At 31.6% G+C, this 19,238-nt stretch overlaps 1 protein-coding gene across 1 annotated transcript in view; it reads left to right on the forward strand.

Annotated features, from left to right (window-relative positions):
- The window catches only part of LOC142319651 (transcription factor E2F7-like), a 46,156-nt gene that overhangs the window by 10,900 nt on the left and 16,018 nt on the right, over window positions 1-19,238 (forward strand). The window contains exons 4-6 of the mRNA XM_075357191.1: window positions 613-711; window positions 4,661-4,789; window positions 18,591-18,846. Coding sequence (XP_075213306.1) covers window positions 613-711; window positions 4,661-4,789; window positions 18,591-18,846 — 484 coding nt within the window. The remainder of the gene's footprint in view (window positions 1-612; window positions 712-4,660; window positions 4,790-18,590; window positions 18,847-19,238) is intronic.

The following is a 19,238-nucleotide window of genomic DNA, read 5'->3' on the forward strand; positions in this document are numbered from 1 at the left end:
TTTCTTCAATGTAAAATTTTCTGTTGTAGGTTATGCTCGCAGTTGGTCTGAAACGGATTAAATATTGTTTTGTGCTAGTATATTCAGCTTTTGCAAAAAATAGATGCCGCAAATTTCAGCATTTATTGTAGTTGTACATGAAATGATTTGTCTTATATTTAATTCAATTATACTGTAAATAAGTTGTGGGAGTGTACTCAGGAGATTTAAATAATGAGAGTTCAGCTTACAACAGTTAATAAGCTAAACTCATTATTTATATTTTATATATAGAATACCAATGGTGCCATGTTACAAAAATTTATTCAGAAAATTACTAATACCAAGCTAAAAAAAAATTACAAATGCTTGGCAAAAATTTACGATAGCATTATGCAGTCTTTTCTCTTGATGCCAATTGTTTCATAAGAAAAATATGAGATTTAATTCTTTACGAAGACATCTTGAAGCCTAGTTGTCAAATGTAAATAAATCAACATGGTCATTACAATATTATTTATCATTTAGTTTGTAGAACTGTATCAGATGATTATTTCCACCTTATATATTGTCTTTTATAAGGAATTTTAATGCCTTGCAAAATAATAAACTTATTTTTTATATATTTTGCAGTTTGCTAAAGATTCATACATTTGGTATGGAAGTCATAATGTACCAGCAAAAATGGCATCATTAAACCAGTATGCAATAGATATTGGTTTTGATAAAGTGGTAAGTATTCATTGTTGTATAGTAACATGTATATTAGATTATTTTAAATGAAATATAGACCACCAAAAAATAAAATAAATAGATAAGTTAAAGATACCATGTTTATTCCAAGAATCAGTTTTTACAGGATTCTGCATATTCAGTTGAAAATTTTATAATTATATTAAAACATATATTTATGATTTGCTAATTTTTCAAAATTGTTTTTTGATGTTTATTTTGGACGAATATGCAAATTCCGCCGTCCAGTACTGGAATCGAAATATATATATATATATATACATACATACATATACTATGTTTATGTTCAGGAGATTTTTCAGTAGTGGTTGTTTTTATGTTATAATTTTTACTGTTACTAGATAATACAGTAGTTGTAATATTACAGTTTGCCAGCCTCTGTGGCGCGAGTTGTGGCGTCTCAGCCTATCATTCGGAGGTCTCTGGTTTGAATCCCAGTCAGGTATAGCATTTTCACACACACTAAAAATCATTCATCTCATCTGAAGCAATACCTAATGGTGGTCCCGGAGGTTAAACAAAAAATAATAATTACAGTTTAAGAAAAACTTTATATAGGTTGAAAGCAGATTATAATTATAGTTCTAAAAGTGTTATTTTTTATGAAATTAAGATATTTTATTAATCAAATTATTATCATACATTGCATGAGTTTAATTAGTAGATTAATTTGGATTTAAAACCCTGCATCGCCATTCTGCATATTTTGCAGTTTTTTTACTTACACCTGCACCTATGTTTATTTACCCCCATATGGGAGGGTAAATACTGCAAAAGTAATTGTGGAATATTGTATTGTCACCCAACCTTAGTAACCATGCAAAATTTCATCAATCAGCAATGTCAGGAAGTATGTTAAATTAAGGATGCAAGATTTGAGGACAAACATGAAAAATCATTGTGAGTTGAAATAAAGCAAGTAAGTATGACTATGTTAGCAGAAAAAAAAATATACACACACACACACACATATATATATATATATATATATATATATATATATATATATATATATATATATATATATATATATATATATATATATAAAACATTGTATAACAAATATATTATTTATAATAACATTTAACCAATATTCTGGAAATAGCAAGTGGAAGTTAAAAATTGTGGAATAAGAATAATTACAAAAGCAATGTCTATGTTAATTAGACATTTATTAAACCTTTTCCAATAAATCATTGAAGTAAAATAAGATTAGGTGTAGTTTTCTGCTTACTTCCAGCATTTATTTAAGCAATGAGTTTTCATTAAAAAAATTGTTAATTATAAATTAAATTAAAAAAAAGAATTTTTTTTGTGCGAGATCAAATTATATTTTTCATCTTTTAAAATTATTTTATTTCATAATTTCTATTGGATTGTTCATTCTTAAATGTGAAATTTGTTTTATTCATCAATCCTAAAGAAATATGTATTATTGGATTTTTAACTAGTCATATGCACCTACTCAGAAATGTTATTAAATATGTCTTGATTTAATTGAGCCTAATGTACCTTTCAGTATCATTAAAATTTTCACCTGATCTGATAATTACATAATTACGCACTGATCTACTTGAAATAAGGAAAATTTTGGATTACTTTTATTCCTACATCACAAATTGCATGCTGTTTTTACCTGCATAATGTGTAATGTGTGATGTTTTAGAAATTGCAACTAATCTTGTGAGCTTAAGAGAGTTTCATGTTAAATTCCCTTATCAAAAAGCTGAATTTTTGCTGTAGTCAATGTTCTTTTACTATTTAAATTTATTTATATTTTTTTTATAATCAGGTGATTCAAAAAGGACTTCACAGTTTAAAAGCATATAAAAATTTATTTAGATAACTTACAGATTCGGTTGAGGTCTCGTTTCATAGCAAAACACATCAAGTTTTGACTCACATAGTTCATTAGTACTGAATTCAGCCACAACTGCAATCACCAGTGTTGTTAAAAATTGGTACATTTACTGGTGCCGAGTGTGCTTGCTGTGTGTTTTGGTTTCATGATTTGCATTCAGCAACTGCAGTTCAACATGATTCTCACAGAGAGTATGGTAGGGTGCCTCTTATTAGGCATACAATTTATTCTGGGCATCAAACCTTCATTGAGAAAAGTTCTTTTTAACAAAAATCACCAGTACACCCACATGTCCCTAAAGCTGATGTAGAACAACTCAGAGGAATCATAGTACATAGTCCAAAGACTGGCATTCCACAAACAACTGTTTGGCATGTATTATATAAAAGATTGCATTTGAAGCCATGGTTCAGCAAATAGTATTCACTAACCATGGTTCAACAAATTAAGATGAAAACAAAGTTGCTTGGCTGCAGACAGTGTAATTTTTAGTGATGAGTCACCATTTCACATCAGTGACATGGCAAACTGCCAAATATGGGATAGCAAAAACCTTCATAAAACTTTGCAGCACATTTGTGATAGCCCAATTTTTTTGTTTGTGCCTTAAGCAAACAAAGGCTGTATGGCCCATTCATCTTCCAGCCAACAGGCAATCGTAAATGGTATTTTTCTGGACATGCTTCAAAATGTTCTAATTTCTCAGTCAGACAATGATGACCAAGATGGGTGCCATTACTATCAGCAAGATGACCAAGAGGGGCCATTACTGACCCCACCTTATTACCACCTAGAAGTCCAAGAATTTCTTGATACTCCAATTCCCAGGTTGGTGGATTGGTTGTGAAGGTCTAATTGTATGGCCACCTTGCTCTCCAGATTTGGCCCTACCAGATTTTTCTTGTGAGGTTTCATTAAAAATCGTGTGCCTTTGCTTGCTGATCTTGACCTAAACTTCAAATTAATGTCACACTGCAGAAGTAATGCCCGACTTACTACGTGCAGTCTGGAATGAATTCGACTTCAGGTGGGATGTATATTATGTAACAAATGGAAGCCCCAGGAAACCAAAGTGAATGTTTGATGACAAACTTGATGTGTTTTTTTATGAAATGAGATCTCAACCAAATCTGTAAGTTACCTCAATAAATTTTTATAAACCTTTAAAATTGTGAAGTCCTTTTTGAATCGCCCAGTATTTTGTAATATACTTCAGTTGGACGTCTAAATTAAATGAATTTTTGTGTTTTTTTGTATGATTATTTATTAAAAAAAAAATATATATATATATAGTATTTTTTTGTATAATTAAACAATTTATTTTTATTTTTTGCTAATATTGTTAAACAAGTTTGATAAATACATTAATCTGTATAAGATAATGAATATTACCACTTGTAAAAATAAAATTACTTGGCATCTTAAAAGCAGTTATTATTATTTATCTTATTTTTATTTCTTACAAATACATATTACATTTAATATTGCATAGTGTTATGTTTATTGTGTTATTTCCCAATTTTAAAAATTGTAAAATTTTTAATATTGCTCTACTTTACCCTTACAAATGTTGGAGAGAAAATTTATAAAGAAGGATATATGAAAGCAAGTACAGTTTTTTAAGTAGAATTTAAAACGCTTTGTGTGTGTGTTTTATTCATTGGGGTTTAAATACTACTTTATCAGTATTAGATAGCCTGAGAAAAAACCTGAATTACTTGACTTCCTAATTGTAATTGCATAGATACAATTACAACAGTGTAATCAAATAAAATTCTATTAGTGTATAGCCTAAATTTTATGAAGGAATTTAATAAACAACCATTATGTGGGATAGTTGGTAGTAGGTACTACTTTATTCTTTTCAGTTTCTTGTAAAAACTAAATATTTATTTTCTTATACAATCATATCGAAATTGCTTGTAATATATTTGTCCTTTAGTGAAGATATTTCCTGTCTTTATTATTACCTTTTCATTTGATGTACATAGGTAATTGTATTGTGTACAATGATTATTTAAGTACATGAAATCATTATTTAAACTGAAATGTGTTGGTTTATTTTAGGTTAAAGAAATCACAGCTGGTCAAAATGTGAGGCTGAACATGCAATCTGTTAATTTACTCAGTCTGGATGAACGGCGTATCGGAGTACTATGTCAGAAATTTATTATGCTTCTGCTTGCTTGTCATAATGTAAGTTATTCATTGAAATAATAAAACATTATCATTTGTTGTGAATATAATATCATAATGGAACTGCTATTACAGATAACTATTATTACTAAAGCATTTGAAGATAGTGTTACTTTATTGTGATATTATGTTTCTGTTAATATTCTCAGAATTTGGAAATACTTATGCATTGCCCACATCCTCATAATTAATCATAATCAAAATTGCTTCGGAATATTATAATAGTATATTGTGTCCAGGTTCAACCACCATTTTAATTTGTGGTTATTTAATGTATACTTTGGGGGGGCACTTCAAACCCGTGTTTTGCTATGTATTTTTCAGTACATCCACTCTTTCAGCATGTAAATTTAACATCAAACATATATTGGGAACACATCCTTACATTCAGCCGTAAAATGTGATTGATCATTATTTAATGTATTTTTTATGTAAATATTAAAGTGTGTATTACTGGGATTAGTTGTATAATGGTGGTTGAACCAGGGCGTCTCTGTTGTATACATCGACAGGAGATTTTCTAAATTTATATAATGTTCTGATTATTGGATTTATTTTATGTCGGGGGCTTTTGTTAATAAATTTAACAAAAAGCACATCGGAAACATTCATCCAGGTTCTGCATCAGTTTCCGTGGTTCTTTATTTAATGTATTTTATTATATGATAACAAAAAAAAAAAATAAAAATGTTTTCAATGGTAAAATTATCTAACAGCAGGCTTGATATCTGTATTAGGCCATACATACAAATTAAATAAAATAATATTATTATCTTATGTCTTATGACAACAGTCATAGCTCATACATAATCAGCTCATACGTTTCAACACTAATTCTTGCCTATTGTTTATGATTATTCTTTTATAGTCTTCACCAAAACCCATCAACATTGATAATGGTATACATAAAGTAAAATTACCATCATCATCCATATCTATTTTATTTTTACCATTAACCCATCCAGCTCTTTCAGATGATGAAATTAAAGAATTTTTGATTGAAAGAGCATTTTTCATAATCGTCACACCTACATTTCTTGTCCTGGCTACTTCTTGCATGTTAGTAAGATACTGTATTTCATCAAATAAAAATCCACCTGCAAAATTAACTAATTCTGAAGTTGTTGATTTTTTCCCATTAGCACCTGCAAGCTTTCCACAAACAAGCAAAAAACTATCGCCTGGAACAGTAAACAATCTGATTGATTTATTGGTATTTTAATCAACTGCAGCTCATCAAAGTTATTTATAAATGGGTAATGTTTGTGGTATTGTTTATACATTAACATTTCATCTGAATGTGCAACTTTGTGAACATTTGAATAATTCATTACAGAATCTATATAAAAAAAATTAATTTCTCATTTCAATAATGTGTTGCTTTTAATTTCCCGTCAGCAATTTCAAATCCTAGAGATTTTAATTTTTTAATGCTTTCTTCAGTCAGTTATGTTTTTTTAATTAAAAAACTCATCACTTCTATACATAAGAGGCATTATCTACCTATAGTAAGATGAAAAAAAATTTCAATTGTTATTTATTTCATTGTCTCAATACTAACAATATGCTCACTAGTTCACCACATAGCTTTAATAAATTATCATTTTCGTCAGTCAACTCTATCACTAAATCATAAATTTCTCTCCCGTCTACTGGTACAAATTCAATATAAAATAGGTATTCTTCATTTGTATCACCTGAATCTACATGTAATCGAAAATCATAAAAAATACAATCTTGATTTTCATTTTTATAACTACTCAAAATAAAATTACATTTTGCATTTATATATTTACGGGAGCTATATTTATCATTTGATGTGATACATGTGTTACATTTGGTTTGAGAATTCTCGATCCATAACCCAGTAGACCGCCAATACTACAATCTATATCTGAAAAATATCCATACAGTGCTTTTAATTTCAGTCTGTAATGTATTGCTGTTCACCTTCAAGGAAATGCTGTTTTTAATTTTTTTCATTTCACTCTATATATTTACCAATATTTTCAATCTCATAATTATTATTTTCATCTTTTTTTGACGTCTTTATTGAACATGAAACACAATTTATTATTTTTGTTCTCTTCAACATTTGAAATAGTGTTAGCTGTCATCAACCATTTTAAACCCAACTCATATTTTCCATTCAAAAGGTTGAGTGGAGGAAAAAATTATTTTTAATCATTGAACTGTTACAATCAATTGATTGTAGACATAACATATCTATTTAGGAGAAAAAAAACATATAATTTATTCACACAAAAACTAAACATAATCGCCCGCAAATTATATTGCCATCAGTTTGATTGTATATTACAGTGGATTCTCTGAAATAATTCATCAATTTTGTAGGAGGGGTGTACATTACTTATACTGTCAAAGTAGTCTACATTTTTTTTTAAAAACCCATTACCTACCAAATCTGTTTGAAGTATCTAAATTGACTATAGAGCATTTATTTTTTCTAATCTTTTTCGGTAAAGCATCTAGCATAAAAATACCGCTAAAATGTGGAATTTTCAACTGTTTCATGTATTTAATCAGTTCTTAATATTTAAAGCATGTTTTGTTATTGTATCAATTTTTTTTTAATACTGTGGCCTTGCTTTAATTTTATTCTCCTACCTTTTCTTTTAAGCTTCAATCTACCACAAAATTTAGATTTAAGATTCATTGCGTTAGTTACTGCTTAGGTAGTTTGGAATGAGCTTACATTTCTCTTGTTAGGTGACCTAAATTGGTCGTCTTATTTGGTGTAGGTGTGAATTTCTATGTTGCATAAGACATAATTTTGATCAGTATGAGTGTAGCACTGATTTAACTTTAAACTGGTTCGTTTTCTGAGACAGTCACAGTCATGAACAGTGCTGTCAAATCTGGACTAGGCGTGGAGTTTGCGCTTCTGCATTTTTGGTTAGTTTGAAGGAACCATGTTAGGTTGGATGTGAAGATGTCCATTTCAGGCCTATGTGAAGATGAAATTTGATATGTATTTTACTGATGCAAATGTCTGCCGAGGCATTTACATTGGTGGCATCCCAACCGAGGCCTGGGTGATGACTGTGTGATGTAATCAGTTAGAGGGTCTAAAGACGACCTCTGGTACAGCTCAGAATGGGGGGGGGGGGGTTGTGGTGACTGGTAACGTCACAAGGTGAATGTCTTCCCCCTACGGGGTTGGGTAGCGTAGGCAGCTGCTCTTTCAGTCAACTACTATCTAGCACGATTACGTGTTCCTAAGCTCTTTCAGCAAGTGCTTTATTGGCTTGAGATCTTGTTTTATTATCTGAATATTTTGAATAAGTTATATCATACAGTTTACAAGTATCATCCAATTTAGTGATACCTTTATCACCACGCTTCAATCTTTTATCTAATTTTGTGCCTGGGCCACAGTAATTGTAACCTGAAATATGAGCTTCAAATGGTAATAATTCTACAGCTTTTTCACTACAGAACATATAATTCCTCGTCCTTTTTTCTTTATCTTCATATCTATATATAAAAAAATCTATTTTCATTCAAATATATTATTGATATAAAAATCTAAGTGATTTTTTTAATATATTTAAATTAGCCGATGCTCACAACCGAGACTTGAGCCATAAATACGCCTGTCTTTTTGATAAAAAAAATCTCGATCTCTGTTTATAAAATGTTCATCTTTGGGTATAATTGAATATAATAACGAATCTGTATCTGTCATTAGAAGTTTTATGTTTTCATGACCATATCTTCATAAAAAATGATTGTAATGATAGTCATACATGATTAATTTAGCCAAATCTGTTACTGTTAAACTCACATATATGGGTTTGTTTAAGTACTTTACTTACGTTTACTTGGATAACATTTGCAGGCGCTATGTTTACAGGATTTTCAGGTACGTGTATAACATTAGGCGACAACAGTTTTGTTTAAAACCCAACAAAGGAGCTAAGCTGTAATTTGTCAGTGAAATCTACAAATACAGTGTTTTTGATTTCCTTCTGCAATGTATTTTTGTTGGCTCTGGAGCGTACGACCTATTGTAAATCTTCTAGTTTTCAATATACTCTGCAATATTGTCCATCTCATAACAGCCACTGGGAATAGGAATATATTTTGTTGTTTTCGTCTTTGTTTACATTTTCCACTAGTGTGAACATAAATCTATCGCTGACATTCTTTTCAAGGTTAGGTATGCTGTTACCAGTCATTATGTATTGTAATCCCATTTCCCAATCTTCTGACCCTAGTTCCAGTTCCAGAAAGTACGGGTGTATGATTGAAGATCCTTCACTGCTGAACGATGAATACAGCATCATTTTACAATAGGGAAAAATAAATCACAAAATTAGTAAGATATTCACATATTATCCACTGACACCAGTCTACACAAGAAATGTAAGCATAAATGACTGCATATAACATCATCCTTAGCCTGGTATCTGTTATAGTTGTAGGTAACATCACTGCTCTCACCGAAGTAGCACATCAATTCTAATAGCGGGGTTGTTTTGCCAATACTGTCAGAATCGTCTACTGCCATATTCTCCTTCATATAGCAAACCCAATATGTTCCAGGTCCTGTAGTCGTATCCAGATTGACTACAGCCGCCTCAACAGCTTATTCAGTAAATTATTTCACACGAAAACACGTGTAAAGCGAGATATATTTAATGCTCTGACGTACTCTATCAAATCCTTAACATTCAGTGGATGGATTGGTATATTATCTATTATTTCTTTTTTTTAATGTTACACCCACCCTTTAAGTTTGATCTACCGCCTGATTTACATTTCAGATTCAATCTTCCACCCGATTTATTTTCAAGATTTAAATGACCACCACATTTCTTTTTCATGACTACCACTGAATTTCAACTTCATCGCATTCGTTACTCTCCCAAGCGGCTGCTCTTTCTGTTAAGCTGGAATCAGGTGGCATCACCTGTTGCCAATCTCTTTTGGCTAACTCTGTATCAGCTTTAGCTGTGGATGCATTATTTTTATATTTAGCATAAGTGATGTGCTGTTTGCATGCCTGACTAACTTATTTATATCAGGATCACTTCTTCTCCAGCTTAGTGCCAGGACTGCATTACTAATAGCCATGAAAGTGAGCTTCTACCATTAGATAATCTGCAGCTCTATTCATTACACTGTCAACAACATTACCCAACAATGACACGATTCCATGACCTTTTTTCCTAGTTGTAGTTTTTTGCTTCTTCACCGACCTACTTGTTATTGTTATTAATACCAGTTGTGAACAGCTATTCATTAGCCATATTTAAAAATTATCACTGGCATTGGCTCTGATATCAAGACTTGAGTCTTTGTATCTGATATCTTCTAAGTTCTCGTTTGTTTTTTTTCTAATCTCATTCTCCTCATTTGTTTTCTTCCTAATCGAGCCAGTGAAAATTGTGAAGAGGCGGGAAGCCGAGGTATTTGACATTCGGTTTCAAGCTGGTTGGAAAGTGATCTCAATGCACTGGTTCTAAATTTCGAACAGTTCCCCATCTCTTGCCTGCAGAGGAGGCTTTACAGCCTCACAATAGAAGAATGGCATGCTATGACTAAGGTAAGATTCTTGTGTAAGTTTATACAGGATTTGGGGGGATGGTATGCCTCTCCTTCATTTTTAAGAGCAACAGAAGCCCGAGTGCTCTCCAACCATGTAAATTTAAACCAATATTTGTTTCGGTTCCGCCTGGCAGCTGATGAGCTGTGCGTCTGCAGGGAGGTCCGGTCAAACGAACACATGATGTTTGACTGACCAGCTGTTGGAGGGTGAGGCCAGAACTCAGGCCACCCTGGAACTTAGAGGTCAAGGGGAAAATTGGCCACTCACAAACGGCGAGTCAATGTGGTGAGAGCCGCATTGTCAGTTCATGTGGGAGTTCCTTGATGCAGTTGCTTGTTCAACTAACATCAGTAATTTGCCTAAGGGAAAAGACTCTTATCGCAATGCTGTAGGAAGCTAACCGAGAGATATGGCTGGCTACCAGCAAGATTAAGGCTTCAAGCGCTTTAATGATGGACAGGAACTTGCTGACATTTATTGGCCTAGGCGTCGCAGCGAATTGCTGTCTTTGACAAGATAATTTAAATATTGATAGTCATGTAAGTTTTAGTAGTTGGCGGGTTGCGCCTACCCATTTTAGTCATATGTGACAAGTGGGCGGTGGGACACGCAAGCAAGTGATCTATGATACCACGCTTATTCTGCTCACACTTTTAGGCTAACTCTAGGAGCTACTTAGGACACTGGTTGCTAAACTGTTTCGAGGCACAGTAGTCGTTTGTGGCACAGACATTCGGTCTTATGCTTTAGGCTGACCGAATGGGGTGGTGGCAAGAGAAATGCTGAGCAAACCAATTATATGGTCATTGACTTTTAATCTAGCCTTTTTGATATTAATAGGCCTTATCATACTGGAGTTAATCCTCTTTTGTACTAGCACTATTAACATCTTTTGATTTTATTCTAATAGTCCGATGCACATTGTTATATTCATGAACAATTTTCGGTAGCACATCCAGCCACTTATACAATGGAACCCATATTCCATTAATGCTTTCCACCTTTTTACTTCCATGTCGGAGTTGGTTGAGTAATGGTTGATTCTGTATTTCTTTAGTAAAGCCTTCACCTTAGAATTGTACCGCTCTTTGCCGTCATCCTTGTGCCTTGTGTAGATGTTTGATATCATACTTTTTTCATATGGGAGTCAAAGCCGCTACCACATCATCAGTGGTCTTCCTTTTTATCAAAACTATGAATGGGGACTAATTTATCATAGTCATGTGTATCCTTTGTTTATCTTAGCATAAGGAATCATCTCAACCAGGTCGGCTTGGTACAGTTGATGATGAAGCCCCTCAGCTCTATTCTACAAGTTGGGTAATTGTGTCTCCCTGGTCGATGTAACCATTCAGCTATTTCACGTTTTACATTGGTCTTCATCTCTACAATGAAAATATAAAGTAAATATGAATAAATATATTACAATTGAAACAGTCCAACCAATTGTAGCAGTGTATTGCAATAACTCCATGTTAGGGTGTTTGCATTGTCGATTGTCATTGGTTTGTTTTTGTAGTTCACTGAAGCTTGCTTGTTTGTCACTATAGTATTGAGACTGTGTTTTACTGATCTAAATACACACATGGACTTCTTAGTTGGCATCATCCAGATAGGCTCTGTAATTGGTGGAAATGATATCATGGTTCACCACATTTCTCTTTACTCCTTTCACTTTTTCATTACCATATCTTTAGTGATACAGGTGTACAGCTTTGGTCTCAGCCCGATATACTGTAATATCACCATACTATTTACCTCATCTTTGAATTTACTGAGGACCTTTGTGTTTATCAGCGAATAGTTTGGATGGTTTTCAGGATAGTCGGATGTCTAAAAGTGATGTGACATACTATACCAACATATATCCTCATAAAAGTCGTAGGTTTCTATTTCTTAGATGAAGCTGTCAGTATCAGTGTAACAAAGATTCAGTGTGGGACCATACTGTTCTTTCATTATATCTTAGTAGAAACGGTACATCAATGTTTTGCTGAGATCCAAGATGGCGAGATTGATTTAGATAGGTTTGTTGAGATGTACGGTATCTTTAATCATTTCAACACAGATTAAGTTCTCTGTAAACGGCCCTATCTTTAAATGTCAGCTTCATGACAAGTTGGGATAAATTTTTAGGACATTTTATGAATTTGTAATTCATGCAGTACAGGCATTCTCCATACATTTGCCAAAAACTGAGTTCATTAATTTGTAGAAATCCATTTTGAAATTATTTTTAGCCTTCTTCCTAAGTTCTGTATTCAGGTTTGTTATAGGATTTAAGCCAATCTCTCTGACAAAACTGTAACATGTGTACCTTTGTAACAGTCAAGCCGTTTTTATTTGTCTGCCTGGGCAGTTTAATGGCAGACATAGTGTTTCTTTGGTTTCAGTGTAGTCAGTAACTTTCTGCAATTCGAACTGGGTGGCTTTTCATTTACGGGTAGGAACGGTAAATCATTGTGTAAGGTGTGCGGATGTGATGGATAGTCAACATCAACTTCTAATATGAGACCAATCATACCATTATCCAGATGTGACATTAGTCTGATATTCTTTGTTATCATTATCATCTTTAATTCACTTGAATCCTTTATGAGATAGATATCGACTCATAGTTCAGCTCTAGAGGTTGACAACAACATATGTATTTATGTGATTTGTTCAAATTGTAGCTATTTTTGTGGTACAGATTGTTGGCTAAAGTGTGTTTCTTAATACAAGTTTTTATTCCACCTCATACCTGATTCAATTTACATGTACATATTGGAATTACTAAATAACTCTAACTGGACTTGTATTTTGTACAGCATAGTGTCAAATGCCAATCTGGAACTGATATGTAATGTACCACATCCAGATTATAAGTTCTTAAGCATAGCAAACAAACGTTTTCAAAGACGTTGGCCAGTAACAGGAGGTCACATTTCAGATATAAGTTGCTGTACTCTCCCAACCTGCGACAGTTGAAGTGATCCTATTATAGTTTTAGCATGATTGTATTCATCATTGGTTATGTGTGAATCAGTCATGGAATTGTAGAACATTTCTTGTGGTAGAGGATTCGTCCAACCCAGACCATGAGTCAGTGTATTCATAGGGGTATACACCTTTTCTTGTCACCAGCGGTATATCTTCATTGTGAAAGAACCATCCTGTATGGGTGAAAAGGCGTCTTTTGAAAGGTTCAAGACTAACTTTTCCAGACTGGCTGCCATGAACTGAAAGGAGTTGACATACTTTACCAACAGGTCGCAATCGCCTTTAGTGAATGTTATGTAGTTTTCCATTGTTTTTGGAATCACATTATCTGGTGAAGATCACATTCTAGTTCCCTGATGATAAAGTGGGCATCGTAACTGGATAAGTTATGGATGAATACTGGGATGCAGTTCTGTGTGATTCTCCTCAAGCTGCCCAGTTACATAGGGCTGCTCTATATCTACTGGTGAAATGACAGTGGTCCCTCATCTTTCTATTCTGTGTTATTTATACCTGATACAGGAAGGTTATTTTTAATAAGAGTAAGTCCTGATTTACGTGCAAATTCATCTGTATGAAAATTTGCTTGGCTGCCAGAATTTGCTGGATTCTGCATGAATGAACTTTTTCAAATTTGTCACTAGTATTACATACTGCAGTAGATAAAATGTTTTTATTTATTTGAAGTTTGAGAGCACAAATATTGTTTTCTGATTAATTGCTTTCTATCAACTTCATCTAAATGAATCAGAGATGTTTTTTAGAACAGGCTTTACATGCATGCTTATTAAAATAAAATAATCATTAACAGAATGACCTGTACGCAAACAATTTTTACAACATTTGTTCCTAGTCAGAAAAGGCCTTTCGCTTTTCAATAGACAGATCAAAATCTATGTTGCAATATTGATAGTGATCTGAATTCACAATAAACATTGTAGCTTTAGATTTCGAATGATAACTGACAACATTATTTTTAGAACCTTTGTTTGCATTATAAAAAGAGTTTTTATTTTGTTTACTTAATTTATTGTAATGATGCATAATAGGAGAATTGTTAATACTTGCATGTAAGTTTTAATCTGTGTTCATGTTAATATTTTCAAATAATTTTATTCTTGAATTAAGAAATTCTACCTAGCCTTTAAAATTAGGGAAATTTTCATTTGATAGTTTTCCATCCAAATTTTTGAAGTATTAAAATTAATTTTGAACTTAAAAACTGAATGACCATGAGCTCATAAATATGTATACAATTTTCATGGCTTCAAATGAATTCACACATGAAGTTATTTTATTAACCAAACTGGACAAATTAGGAGCAGACTCCTTATTAGTAGAGTCTATTCTTAAAATATTTTCGACGTTATGGATAGAAATAACATATTTATCAAATTTCTTTATAATAAATCTAACGCAACCAAGTAATTTTCATTGGTCATCGGTAAATTTTTGACAATATTTAAAGCTTAATCTTTTAATGATGAATGTTTAATGTAACGTAGTTTTTGCATATTAGATAAATAAACTCTGGAATGAACTAAATCATTAAACATGTTATGATAGTGTCGCCATTCCAGTAAATAACCATTGAAAAATAATAAGATTTATTGGCTGTTACTAAATTTTATTGGCATGACCAAAATTTGTTTAATGTTTTTATTGAGTGATTTCTCTTTAATGCATGTTTGATCTATTAACATTTTTAATTTACATTCAATTTTACACAGATCATCTTAAATTTGTATTCTCTCTGAAGAGACAGTGTCACCTTTGTCATCAGCTTCAAGCTGTGACTGAATGTCATCTTAACCATGTTTATTAACTTGAACGAATGTGTTATATTGTCTGATGATAGCTGTTGAAAGCGTTTAGATAAATTACAAATGTACACTTATAGAAGAGATTGAATATGATTTGAATATAAAACATAACACAATTGTAATGATTGAACATGATAAAGAATTACTATGTATGAATAAATTAATGTGACATGTTGCCATAATAAGTGGAGAAAGCCAACTGAACAAACTGACCGTAGAGGCAAGATGCCCTAGTGGTCAGTAAGAAAACTAACGCCTTTAACTGCCATCACTGTAACAAGATTTTAAATTCTTATTCTAATTCTTAACAAAGTACTTAAGATCTAACGGAGGCGCCATGGTTCATAAGGAACACAATGTCCACATATATTTGTGAGTGAGGAAATCCAGAGGGTAAGCACGAACTACATTTCTAAATACATGTGAACCCCATCTAATGGTGAATTTGTTGGACAATAGTGGTTCCATGTGTTAGACATAGGTGATACATGATGACAGGATATCAAATCCATAGACAGGAAGACAACTATCATGTCAATTTTTTTTATAGGCTTCTATATTATATCATCTGTCATCTCAGATTGTTATGTTACAGTTGGTTATATTACATTTATGTGGTGATGAGTAACGTGAAAACTCTATTATCATTTAAGATTATTTGACTTGATTATATACATTAAGGAGTATAACTTGTGTTGGTCATATTATCTCTAAACATTGTTTAACTGTTAATCATTTTGATGTCAGTTGTTAAGTTTGATTCTATTATCTCACTTATTACTATTATTTTTATCTTACTTAGTCTTACTTGTTATTCTTGTTGAAATCTGTATTTTTTTTATTTTAGTAACTTATTATTTTTAATTGTTCTGTTATCTGTCATTGTGTTGGTGTACTCTCAATATGTGTTTGTTCTTGAGAAGTAATGTAAATTATTAATGTTTGTATTCGACAAGGAGTTCATTGGATATTCTTCATTCATGTTAAAATTTGTCAGTCAATTTACTTATGGTTTCAAAGTGTGTAGCAAACCAGTTTTAAGTAAAGCATAGCAAAAGAGAATATGGTATCATTGCTGGGAAGGCGTGTAATAATGGCAGATTTCTTTTAGGCTTTTTCATTTACAATTATAAAAGCTGGTTGTCAAGATTGTATGTTAAAACGCAATTATATTTACATTTTCTGTTTATAAAGTATATTTTAGTTTAACAAAAGAAAAATGTATGCGTAAGTGCCATAATTCTGTAGTAAAAGATTTTTAAAGATCAGTAGCAGAAAAAGTCAACATTTTTTTTACAAAGACCCATTTAAATAAAAACTATTTTTTTTTAATCATGATTTTATTGTACTTTTCTATTAACTTTATATTCTATGGTAATCTTGTAGCCCCAACATACCGCTTTCATCCACTTCTTTACTGATAGTTTTCATAATCTAATCTTGTTTTTATCCCCTTACACTTCCTTCTAGGATTAAATTCATTAACCCTGATTGTGTTGATGTATGGCTTATCCACTTTATTCCCTTTCTCAAATTTCTGCCACAAACCTCTCTTCAAATTTGTCTTCAAAACTTCTGTACACCAAATTTCAAAAGCCATTGTTCTTTGTTTTTTTGTCTTCCTTATTCTCCATGTTGAACATAAAGTATTAGTGCAGATATTTAAAAAAATATATATTTCCAATTTCTATTTATGTTTGATTGTAGCAGATTAATTTTTATTTTTTTTCAATTTTGGAGGATTAAATTTCTGCAACATCTGGTGAATTATGTTATACGATAGTAATTTAATTTCACATTTTTTTATTTTTGTTTAACCTTCGGGACCACTATTAGGTATTGGTTCCGAGGATGAGATGAATGATTTGTAGTGTGTGTGAAAATGCCATGCCTAACCATGATTTGAACCCGGGATCTCCAAATGAAAGGTTAAGATGCTACCACTCGTGCCACGGAGGCCGACAATTTCACATTACCCGCTGTTGAATTTCATTACTTTTTTGTACTTTTGTCTTCTTTTAAACGGAGATTCTCCTCCAGAAGCCATCACTTCCAATTCATTTATCACTTTTAACTCATTTTTACTTGTAATAAAAATAAAAATTCAATTTTCCTTAAATTTTCTTACATATTTCTTTTCTTTCTTCAATTTACAAATTAAAAAGTATTGGGGTATCCTTTATTACACTTGCCTATTTTTTTTTTAAGGTCTTGCTGAATGGTTTATCCTCAGTTGAATATTTCTACATTTGCAGATCTTGAGAAGCATGAAATGGTCCTTTAGAGGCTCCTCTGTTCGTATTCTAGGCTGGCTCTAAATTTAAGTAATATGCTGCTGCCAACTGGATAAAAATTCCACAATCTTCTAAATAAATTGTGGGAGGGGTGGGTGCTTACGGTATGGAGAATTTTCTTCTGCTGGGATTGTTTGTCTCAAATGCAGTTTCTTACTCACTTTTCTTTATCTTGATTCCTTCTTCATTTTCAGATCAGGTAGTAGTTAGGTTTCTATCATTTTCTGAAATTCAAAATCTCATCTTTTTATAGCTGTTTAATTATTTTATAGTAACTCTAATATAAACAAATTCTCTTTTTGTATTTGTAGCATATTTTAGAAAATTCTTGCACAGTTCTGCCCAAGAAGACTGACTTTTTGTTATTTTATTTTGTTTTCATGTTCCAACTTGCAGCATCATAATTGACCACACTTCTAACATGCTCCACTCAAATATTTTCAACCTTAAATTAAGTGTAATTCAAGAACGACTCGAGCAATCTTGAACAGGTGTTCACTTATGTAACCACTTATGTATACACTATTGCAGCATATCTAAATTTCAATAAAATTGATCTAATACTTTTAGAGATTTTTGTCCCATAAAATTTTATACATAGGCCTATAAATTAATATGTAAGGGAAACCACAATTTTAAGTGAATGATATTTTTATACTCCTCATACCTCAAAACATAAAGAGAATTTATTTTCACTCTCACCATGCAACCAAAACTAATACCATACTTTTCGGCAAAATCAGTAAAAAAAAGATATTGTAAACTTCTTACCTGTTACATTTCAAATGAAAAATTTTAGACTGTTACATTATCAACTGCTTTTTCAAGATTAATTTATAATTGTAAATGAATTGTAGGAAGGCCTGAAGAAGTATGTTTCTTTAGGAATGTAAATAGTTGAAGGATTATATATTTGATTGAAGATTTATTAAGGTAAAGCCATGTTTTAATTTTTAAACAAGCAATTTCAGTTTTTTTTTCATAGGAGTCAAAATTAGTATAATCTGTTTACTTCTCAACATTCTAAATATGACACTAAAGAAAGCAGATAACTAAGTAATTTAACTGCTTTTTTTGCTATAGTAAATTTTTTAATCGGCTATCATTTTTATGTTTTATTTTTGCAGAAAACCCCAATTACTTTAGATATGGCTGCAGCTGTTCTCATTGATGGTAACGAGTCCAATAAGACAAAAAGTAGGCGTTTGTATGACATTTCAAATATGCTTCTGGCTTTAGGAATTGTTAAAAGATTCAAACCTGACGGTCCAAATAATCCTTTAAAGAAGCCTGGATTTGTATATTCTGGTCCATGTTTTGATACAAAGTGCAACTGTATGAAGTGTAAACGATCATCAGAATACAAAGTTTTGTCTCAAAAAGGTAAGTAGAAGTACTTCAAAATAATTTTCAAATTATCTTTTTTTTTTAAATCTTGTTAATATGTATGTAATCAATTTATTATTTGAAAAAAGTGGGATAGATAAGATAAAATATCTGTATCTATTAAAAAAATAATAATGAAATTTAGAAGGAAAAAAAAAAAATATATATATATATATATATGCAGATGTCTCATGAAGATAAGGAAGTAATTTCAGAGCATGTTCTACTAGTGAAAATAAAGAAAAAAGTTCATACAAACATGGGTTCAGAGATGCTTTTTTTATTTATAGCCTATAAAAAAAAAATTCACTGAAGTTAAAAATGAAGCCATACTGAAATTCTTGGCATAAATTAATGGGTAAATTTAATGATTTCATATTATTATTTTT

The sequence above is a fragment of the Lycorma delicatula genome, chromosome 2, assembly GCF_047948215.1.
Source record: "Lycorma delicatula isolate Av1 chromosome 2, ASM4794821v1, whole genome shotgun sequence".
Classification (NCBI taxonomy): Eukaryota; Metazoa; Arthropoda; class Insecta; order Hemiptera; family Fulgoridae; genus Lycorma; species Lycorma delicatula.